Raw genomic sequence first — 10,477 nt, forward strand, 5'->3', positions numbered from 1 at the left:
TAATTCAATACACTTACATTACCTATATTATGAAATGTGTTAACTTTTTGCTTTTCTAGTATATAAATATGTTTTTACTTTTTTTCTAAAACTTTGCCTACGTTTCAATTTTCCATTTTTTTCATTTAACAAGTCAGTTTCTGTATTATTCATTTTAAAATTATAAATGTGCTTCGATCATTTGTATTCTGTAATTGTGGTTGCTATTAGCTATGTTTCATTGTGTATGTGATTGTGTTTCGTTCGCATTTCGAACTTTAGGGTTACTTACGAGCATCTCCGGCTAATAATCTACTTCTGTACTTTCATTGGCCAGAGAAATGAGCTTCGTAAATCTGAATTGAATTTTGAGCATTTCCAATAATTTTTCTTTTAGTCTTCAAAACAGCCTGTGCATACTTCTTGGCACATGTTAAACAAGTTGGCAGTGCCGTATGGCATATTTAGACATTTTGCGCCCCGGAGCAAAAAAAAATTGGTGCCCCCTTAAAGGGCCTACTCAAAAATAAGATTATATTCTAACATAACTCAATTTTTTTGGTAAATAGGGAAATAAACAAATGAGGCGTATCAGTCAATACTAATTCATGTATAATAATAAATATATTAGTAAAATACTCGGGTTATTTGTATCATTTTATTGTACAATTGCACCTACTATTTACTAATTACTTAATTGATAATACAATTCTAATACAAATTCAATTTTAATTTATCTACACACATTTTATCAAGTTCTAATATGTAGTTGGTTTATTATATTTTAAAGTTTAGAAGTTTAAAATTTAAACTATTTAATTTTGTACATTTTAATCTTTATAGTGTAAAGTTAAAAGCTCTGATTAATACATAGGTAGTTAATTGTAACTTGCAAGTATAATTCATATTTTATGTTAGATACCATGGGTTTTAATTAATATTTTTGAAGGGCCACATTAGGGATCTGAAAATTTTTCACGGCCATCAAAATTCTAACTACATATTTCCATTATATAAAAACCAATAATATTTATCAAAAATAATAATTTACAATAATAACACATATAATGTTGTCGTAATATGTGTAAATGTGTTATTTTAAATAACATATAAATAACTTATTTATTATTTGTCTGCCGGTCGGATAAAATGTGTTTGAGGGCCGCCATTTGGTAACCCATGTTATATACTATAATAATAGTGTATATTTACTTTCAACTGTTGAGGTTTTTTTACGAAACAAGTCTTGAGTTTTTTAATAGTTGTTAATAACACAGTTGTTTTTTGTGTTTTAACAAAGTTTGCTTACAATTCTGACAACCACTCAACTTTTTTAACCGGGAATTATTAAAATAAGTATTAACATAGGCATACATTGGGGCCTGGGGGGACTTAGTTGGCTTAGCCCCCCTACATTTTTTAAGATTTTCAAGAAATTTAAGGTTATTTATGAGAGAAAATTATAAAATGTAAAACGTAATTCTTAATCAGGATATCTGATATCTGATAAGTATGTGTTATGTGAACATTTAAGCTGCATGTATGAATTTTGAACTGTAAATTTGTAATAAAATTTAAATGATTGGGCCTGTTCTATGTTTATAATTTTAGCTCCCCCTTCCAGGGGCGTATTTAAGGAAGGGGCCCGTGCCCCCCGCATTCACCGTATTTTATACTTATTTTTATTATATGAGATATTTAACTCTACGACCCATGTATATGTACGCAAATTTGAACCTTTTGTTTGTGCCCCCCCCACCCCCTTAAGACATTTCTAAATACACCCCTGCCCCCTTCTAATAAAGCAAATTTACGCCTATGAGTATAAAACAAATAAATAATCAACACTCAACCGTCAACAGCGCCGAATAAGTATAAAAGAAATAATATGTAGATAATCACATTAGCATCATTGACAAATACTGCGGCTCCAAACGCTTTGAGTTTGTTGACATATAAGTAGGTAATAGAAATTTGAATTAAAGTGATGTGTACTAATAGTATTTTAATTTATATTTACCAGAATTATACATACATACATTCAAATACCTATTATACCTACAGTATAAGTTATAACAATTACACTATTTTATTTTTACCTAACAAATGTTTTATAACTTTTTTTTTCGAGATTTTTACTTTTAACATACATTTTTAGTGTGTACTATTATATTACTATCGTTGGTTATAAATACTATATTATAGTATATAGTATTTATAATCAAAGGTACTATGTATGTAATATTATACATGTATTCAATTTTAAGGGATAGGTACCTATAAATTTGTTGATATTTTACTTTTTAATTAGGTATACTTATATATAACTTATAATCTAAACATAAAACTAATATAATTTAAGGGATGTCAAAAAATTAATTGTTATTTAAGAGGGGCCCGAATTTAGTTCTGTACCAGGGCCAAAATGTGATGTGGGGGGGCCTGCCGTTTGAATTGTCGTCCACTCCTGAAAAAGTGTTCGCGGTCCGCCAGTTGGTAACCCCTGACATAGGGACTTCGTGTGATGGCACGATAACACGGTAATAGGTAACGTCGCGCCGACCGATTTTCCGTGTCTGGCCCGCAGCGAACGAAATTACATAATATTATTATGTTATTTTACGGAATACCTACACCGCGGCCGGAGCGGAGTCGTCGTCAAGACGTGCTCGTCTAAGCGTTGCTAACCCGATAACGACGTGTTTATATTATATCCTCGCGAATCAATAACAAACACACATCGGTCGTCGACCGCGCAATAAACTGCAGCAGAACACGACAATTTAAAATATTCGCGACGCTCTCTACGACGTAATAATACCGAACCTCCGCGATCGGCCCGCGCTGACATGACGTGACGTGACGTGCGGTACGCCTATAATATACCGACGTCGTACAATATGGCCAGGTTGACGAGGGTGGAACTGGTGAGGGGCGTCATCGACGACGCGCTGAACGACAGGTCGAAACCGTGGCACGCGGCGTTCGTGCGGGCCGAGGCGCTGACCGGTTTGCCCAGGTTCCGCGTGCTGCTGTGCGTCGTCCTGGTCGCGTCGGTGCTGTTCATGTTCGAGCCCACCGCGGAACTGATGAGCAACGTGTTCGCGCTCGTCTTGCCCGCGGTGGCCACGGTGTCGGCGACCGTCTCGCCGCTGCCGCCGCCGCCGGTGTGGCGCAAGTACGACCGCGTGACGGCCGCCGACGAGGCCCGCAACGAGAAGTTCGCGTACTGGATGACGTTCGCCGCGGCGCTGATCGTCGAATCGCTCTGCCGGCCGGTGTTGCGGTTCGTGCCGCTGTACCAGATGTGCCGGACGTGGTTTTTCGTCTGGTGTTTCGTGCCGATCCGGGAAAACGGCTCCGCGTACGTGCTCGACGCGGTCGTACGGCCGTTTTTCGAGATGGTCTTCGGTTCGGACGACTGATGATCGCGAAGACGTCGGTTTTTGTTTTTTTTTTTAAATAAAAATCAATTTTAATATTGCGTAACAAGCCGACGTATAGTTTTATGCGATTCCCCCGATTGATGCGCGTGCTTGCAGCATATTATACAATCCCCGAATCCCGTATAATTATAAAACGTTTTTTTTTTTGTAAAGGACGAAGAACACGAAGATTCTAGAAATTATATAGATACACAGAAATGACAAGTGTTTTTTTCCACTCATTTTTTACAGGATCGCGATGTTGAAAAACTTATACTTAACGTTAAACGGAATAATCTATTATATTACATCATTATAAAGATAAGACTCGCCATTACAGTCTCGTACTCTCGTCTAAAATTAACATTTTACCTATTTTTTTCAATTGCACTTGAATCTACATTTTTAACTTAACTACTATTTATAATATCTATATATTTCTACATTTTATTCCAAAAAGCATGTACGTCGTCGGACTTAATCTTATAAATCTCCTCATATAACTTTCGTGAAAAAAATAATCAAAGTCGAACTTGAATATTTTGTAAATCTTTGATAAGCCGCGCAGGTTTGTTATCCTTAAACTTATACCAATATGAATTGTTTATATGATGATATTTTTTATATAAAATGATTTTATATTTAGTATACGCCTTCTCGGACAGCGCAAACTGAGGTACGTATTATTTATCCATGCAACTAACATCATCCCATTGATGACAGACAATTCAATGATTGAAGCTGTAACATCAAATATTCTCTCGGATATGATGATCAATTCTTGGTTGGTGTGAAAATATTTCGGTGCTTTGACTGCAAATTCACACACAATTATAAAGTAACTAAACAAAAAGAAATATGATTAAATAAGAAAGGCCGACACTTGGCGATAGATATAATTCTCATTGGTTAATTTTTTTGTAATTGATTTCAAATTACGAATATGAAAGGATATGGGTGAACGGACAAAATACTGTGAAACTTAAAAATTAATGAGAGATACGATAGTAAAAGAATTAACAGCACTAGATAACAGATCGCTTAGAAAGTCTTGTTTAATTTGTGTCCACGGCCAGTTAAGGAGTTTAGGCCAAGAATTATTTTGACAGGAGTGTAACCGTGACGAGGACATTAAATGCCTAAAATAAAAATTGCAAGTTTTAAAAATCTACATTGGACTCTTAAACTCTTTCAAGCCAAAGTAGAATACAGTTCACAGTATGTGGATCCCAAATTCATGACCTATAGCAGAGGTTCCCAAACTTTTTATTGTACGACCCATTTTGAAAATTTTTTAAAATATGGCGACCCACAATATCAATGAATGACCTTTTTTTTTTTTTACCATACAACAGAAAATTAAACTATTTTATAAAATTTTATGTAATTACGAAAAAAAAGTATAATAAGTATAATATATTAGTAAAATTTAATAAGTATATAATTTTAATGTGAAGGATGTAATTGTTTCCTATTTTTTTTCATCACATCATCGATATCCACTTCAGCATTGGTTAGCTTGAGACGCAGTGAGTTTGAAAGTTTCAATTTGCTCCGTAATTTGGTTTTAATAGCAACCATTGCCGAAAAACCAACCTCACAATTATATGATGAAATGAATGGGAGTAGCATCTTTACAGCTTCATTGGAAACAGTTGGATAATTTTCTTGAACTGATAACCAGAAACTTATTAATTTTTTTCGATTGAAATTCATTTTAAACACACTATCTTCAAATAGTTCGATTAATTCTTCTTTAGCTCTTATTGATAACCCACTTGTCATGTCATGTTCTTGAAAAGGATTTGAAATCCATTTCATTTGTTGATAGTTCTCCATTTCACTCAGAAAATATGAATCAAAATTATCTTTTAGTGTTTGTAAATGATCAGAAATAGATGTAATAATGCTATCATCAACTTCTATTTGATTTTCAATTATGAAATTAGAAAATGATTCAAAACAGTCAAACATTTTGTTTTCAATATTATTTTTCCACAACAAAAGTTTTTTCATAAATGCTCGAATTTTGTCGTGAACTGAAAATATATCTCCGCCTATACCTTGCAAATATAAATTAAGTTCATTTAATTTAGAAAATATATCTGCTAAGTATGTAAGCTTTAAAATAAACTTCACATCACGTAAGAATTTTACGTAATCATTTTTTTCGTCCAAATAATAAGTGACTTCTTCGCGAAGTTCGACAAGTCTTGTAAGAACTTTCCCCCTCGATAGCCAACGTACCTCAGTGTGAAGGAGAAGTGATTTGTGAATACTGCCCATTTCTTCGCAAAGCTTCTCAAATAAACGGGACTGTAACGGCCTTGCCTTAATAAAATTTACTATTTTTACAGACGTGTTTAATACACTTCTAAAATCATCTGACAAAGATTTTGATACTAATGCCTCCCTATGGATATTGCAGTGCATCCATGGCACATTAGGGTTAATTTCACGAATTTTAGTAATAACACTACTGTTCTTACCACACAATGCTCGGGCGCCGTCCGTACATAACCCGACACATTTCGTCCATTCAATTCCTTTCGCTGTTATATAGGTATTAAGAGTATTAAAAATTTCATCACTTGTACCTCGAATAATCGGTTCACAGCACAAAAAATCCTCGTGAGATTCATTCATCCATATGTAACGTACGAAAACAATCATCTGAGATAAGCCTTGGATATCTGTGGACTCGTCTAGCTGTAATGAAAACCATCTACTCAATTTAACTCTTTCAATCAGTTTATTTTCTACCCATTCAGAAATTTCATCGATTCTACGCGACACTGTATTATTTGAAAGCGATAACTTTTCAACTTCTTTTAAACATTTTTGATCAAACAAGATTCCGACTGCGTCTTTGATTGCTGGTAAAATTAAAGACTCACCAATTGTGTGAGGCTTACCAGTTTGAGCAATTCGTAAACATATTTTATATGAAGCGTACGTAGCTTTTTGGGTAGTTGCAGTAAAATTAAAAATATTATTTTTGGATGTTTTTAGAGATTCTAGTTTTTTTTTATAAAAATCGAGTGGTTTACCTTTCATTTCTGGATGGTTCGTATCGATATGTCGATGTAATTTGTTTGGTCGCATACTCTCATTTGCAAGTATACATCCACAAATAACACATTGTGGTCGTGGATTTTCTTCGTCTCCGTTCCACGTAAATCCAATTTGCAAATATTCCGGACAATATTTTCTGCAAGTTTTTTTTTGTTTTAATTCCGAAGAACTTGTTGAAGGCTCATCGTAATTTAATTTTCTTTTTTTGACTGTTGACACAGATATTGTCTCCATTTTTTCTTGACTTTGACTCATTGACTTTTTGTTTAACCAATTGTCCATAGTACAAAAAATGAATTTATTTAAAACAAAAAGTACTATTTAATATAAAACTGCGTACGTGTATCGTATTCGATGTGCCGCGTGTTACTGAAAATAATCAAAAGTTTTGAACGTCAAGCGACATTCACGTATCTACTAATTTGTTTCAGATAGGTAAATCGTTATATTTACAATAACTATTCTTTATTAATCTGATTGTGTCGATTTGACACGGCCGCTGGTAAACTCGTAATTGTCACACTCACAGATAAGGATTGACGATAAAACTGAATTTGAACTTTGAACATCAACGAAAAGTAATAGATGATTATATTTTTGTATTATTTAAAAAAATAGCGCGACCCACCAAAAGTATAATCGCGACCCACTTTTGGGTCGCGACCCACAGTTTGGGAACCTCTGACCTATAGTACTTTAAGATGGGTCTCATTAGCATCTAAATATGTCGGTGTAAATGTAAAAGTCCAATTAAATGATGCAATAAACAAACAGATATATTTATGAAATTATCGTTACGAAAATTGAAACACGATTGCATGCGTTCACAACAGGTTAGGTTATGTTTTTAATAAAATAACATTTAAGAGTTATCGATTTACCTGTATAGTTTTCGCTAAGACGCGTATAATAAAGTCACAAGGGACTTTCTATAGGGATTCAAACGCACATAAATCTATTTAAATTTTAAATTACCACAATATGATCATTTGCCATCCATTAGATTGTAATGATTTAATGGATACTGAACCAATAATATTATATGAATAGCATAAAATGGCATTAGATAAAACCCTTTTTTTGTAAGATTTGATCCCGGTTGTGATTTATACCAATATAGACCAATCTTATGCCAATTGTATAGTCGGAAAATATTATCTGAAAACATAATTTAATTTTCATTGAAGTTAATTTGAAAACAAATTTTCCGCTTTTTTGAAATAGAATTCTTAAGCACTTCAATTTTATTATTAAATTTAAATATTAATGATTTTATAATGCCAATTATAATATTGATTTAAAAATATAAGAAGGTTGATTTCAGATACACAAATTCAAATACGTGAAATTTTGTATGATAAATTGATAAATAGAGGTTAATTAGCATAATTTTCCAAATATTGGTACTTTTAGACAAAAAACAACTACATAATAATAATTAATATTTGTGTAGCATTCAATGACATATGAGTACATGATGATATTATGCATGCATAAGTCTCTTCTATAATATATACTCGTCGCAAGTTAAAGCCATACTTCCAAAAAACAACACTTCCTCCATCATTTTAGGTGATGGACGTGTGTTTGGAAAACCAATCTGAAGCCGACTGCGCATAACTGACGTTAAATCGACCGCCGCCAGGTCATGCTTCAAGACGTGCAGCAAGTATACACATTACATACGAATAGCAAACATTTAATATGAACACTGTCTCCGTTATAAGTCTGTTCCGCGCAATGCCGCAATACCATTTTAATGTATAAACCGTAAAAAATATTAGGCTAGTCGGGACCATATGCAATTAAAATAACGTTTTTTACTCTAAAATCTATGCACATTGTATTTGTTTATCTACACCGCGACCCTGACGATGACAGCAGCGCCGTCTACCGCCGTGTATTTAAACTTATCAACAAATTTATAACAGACTTAAACCACTAGACTGTGATGCCGTATACACGTTTTTCGTGTTTTTACTTTTCGGTTTTCTGATTAAAATCTTTCGTGTCAACCGACGGTTAACACTTTTTTCTCGTGGCCACCGTCAGACGCCATTTTCTTCGTAAAAATAAGGAAAGGGTAATCCGAAAATCTTACGATTGACAAAGGATGTTATAGATATTAATATATTTATTCAAATCTATCATGCCGATCACATAAAATAGCTTATTGCCTACCATTATTGATCGTATCGATCATATTATTATTATTAAATAATGATTGACGATGACATTTATTATTACGTATCGTAAAACAGCAATAGTGTATTAATATACACTTTGAGGTGACGAGCCTGCGTAATAACGTAAAAATAGAAATAAAAGAAATATAAAATTAAAAATAATGTTAAAAGGGTAAAAGTGATAGATAGTAATAATAAGGTCACAAGCCCATTGGTATATGAGTCCAGGTCTGGGTGATTCTTCCCTACACTCAAAAGTGCTGGGAATAAAACTACATACCAGATATTAATCTCAGATTTACGCTATAATCTTTTTCCTGATGTTCGGAGGACTCACGAGGTCGTGTATTCGATAATAATATGATCAAGTGCACTGTATGTATAGAATATGTGTATAAATTATAATGCTATTAGCTGTATATATATACTATATAGTACATTATTACCTGACTGGCAGCTGTATATAAATGCCATATTCAGTGATACAGTAAGGTGACACAAATAAAGAACTCTCTGATGAACACGTGAATCCAAATAAAAACAACACTTAGCCCGTTCAAAAAGAGGCACAGTTGTCGCTTGCAGGATCTGTGGTTGTCAAAAGACGTTTCTAATGTGACTGGTGCGCATGCACTGATGAGAAAGACGACGTGGTCATGCCGGCCAGAGTCGCAGGCGATCCTATCAAAAGCCTATGCGTTTCCAAAGACATATATAGCTTTATCCTTGGTGGCAGACACTCTCATTGGACCATCCCTTATATGCCTCTGGCGGCACACGAAAACATCACACGTCCTGGGCCCCCATTGTCACAAACACGTGTGAGTTTCTATACATTGTGACCTTACAGTGTAAATCGTCCTTTTCATCAGTGATAAAATATGTGTATATTGAAATTAACCATTATCTGCGCGTGGCCACTTGACCGTTATTTATCTAATGTGTTTAAACTGCTATACAATTATACGATTGTCAGCATATCATTACAAGCCGATACAGAAAAATTCCAAACCGACATTTGGAAACCTAGGATAGGATTATCATATTTAATTAAAATGTCCTACCATCTTTAGGCCCTTAATATCAACGGCATATAATTACGTGGTATAGGGAAATAAAATTTTTTCATGGTTTGAACGTTTTAAAACTATTTTAACATTATTTTTTCAGCTTTGATTTTTTTTCATACTAAATAGTAAAAAGCTAATTTATTACGTTTTCGATAAACGTTAATATTAAATATATTATTATTTTTTCGTTTTACGTTTTAATCAATACGTTTTTCAATCGTATCGTCAAAATACAACTTTATAATCATTTAATCTATGTAGTTGCGTAGTCTTATACACTTTATTATTCCTCCCTCAAGCTACGTTACTTTGAGTCGTCAATATTATTTGTATTAAGGCGCAGATTATCATCGTTTTGTTTTCTAACTCAGAGGTTTCCAACTTTTTTTGACTCTCAGAACCCTTAGTCATTTTCTAAAAATCCGGAGGCACCCTATGGCCTATAGACTAAAAATATATTTCAAATAATATCGCGCCAACCCGATTGGTTGGGAATCTCTGCTCTAACTTAACCTAACCTAACCGTGGAGTGTGTTCGGATGTTCAAACGTTGCGCACCGTTTTATGGGTTTACACTTTTATGACTGTGTACAATGCTCAATTAATATTTCGATTGGATTTAGAGGTCATTCTATACCTTTGTTCGCTGTTTGTTGGATTTTAACTTGATCGTCATATCAACATTACATATATGGCATATGTGATATGTCTATTTTATAACAACAACATAATTAGCTAAAAT

General features: G+C 33.7%; 2 protein-coding genes across 2 annotated transcripts; one reads left to right on the plus strand and one right to left on the minus strand.

Moving 5' to 3' along the window:
* Positions 1-2,879: 2,879 nt before the first annotated feature.
* On the plus strand, positions 2,880-3,404 carry LOC132918966 (receptor expression-enhancing protein 5-like). Its single transcript, XM_060980321.1, has one exon. It carries the CDS (start codon positions 2,880-2,882, stop codon positions 3,402-3,404), a length of 525 nt encoding a protein of 174 aa, XP_060836304.1.
* Positions 3,405-4,771: 1,367 nt separating this feature from the next.
* On the minus strand, positions 4,772-7,157 carry LOC132922887 (zinc finger BED domain-containing protein 5-like). The gene has a single exon (XM_060986613.1). The coding sequence runs from the start codon at positions 6,759-6,761 to the stop codon at positions 4,851-4,853; it is 1,911 nt and encodes a 636-aa protein (XP_060842596.1). The 5' UTR covers positions 6,762-7,157; the 3' UTR covers positions 4,772-4,850.
* Between the last annotated feature and the right edge of the window lie 3,320 nt (positions 7,158-10,477).

The sequence above is a fragment of the Rhopalosiphum padi genome, chromosome 2 (genome assembly GCF_020882245.1).
Source record: "Rhopalosiphum padi isolate XX-2018 chromosome 2, ASM2088224v1, whole genome shotgun sequence".
NCBI classification, from domain to species: Eukaryota; Metazoa; Arthropoda; class Insecta; order Hemiptera; family Aphididae; genus Rhopalosiphum; species Rhopalosiphum padi.

Bases quoted from the DNA above. Each gene is read 5' to 3' on its own strand.
- LOC132918966 (XM_060980321.1), top strand. From the start codon at position 2,880: ATGGCCAGGTTGACGAGGGTGGAACTGGTGAGGGGCGTCATCGACGAC.
- LOC132922887 (XM_060986613.1), bottom strand. From the start codon at position 6,761: ATGGACAATTGGTTAAACAAAAAGTCAATGAGTCAAAGTCAAGAAAAA.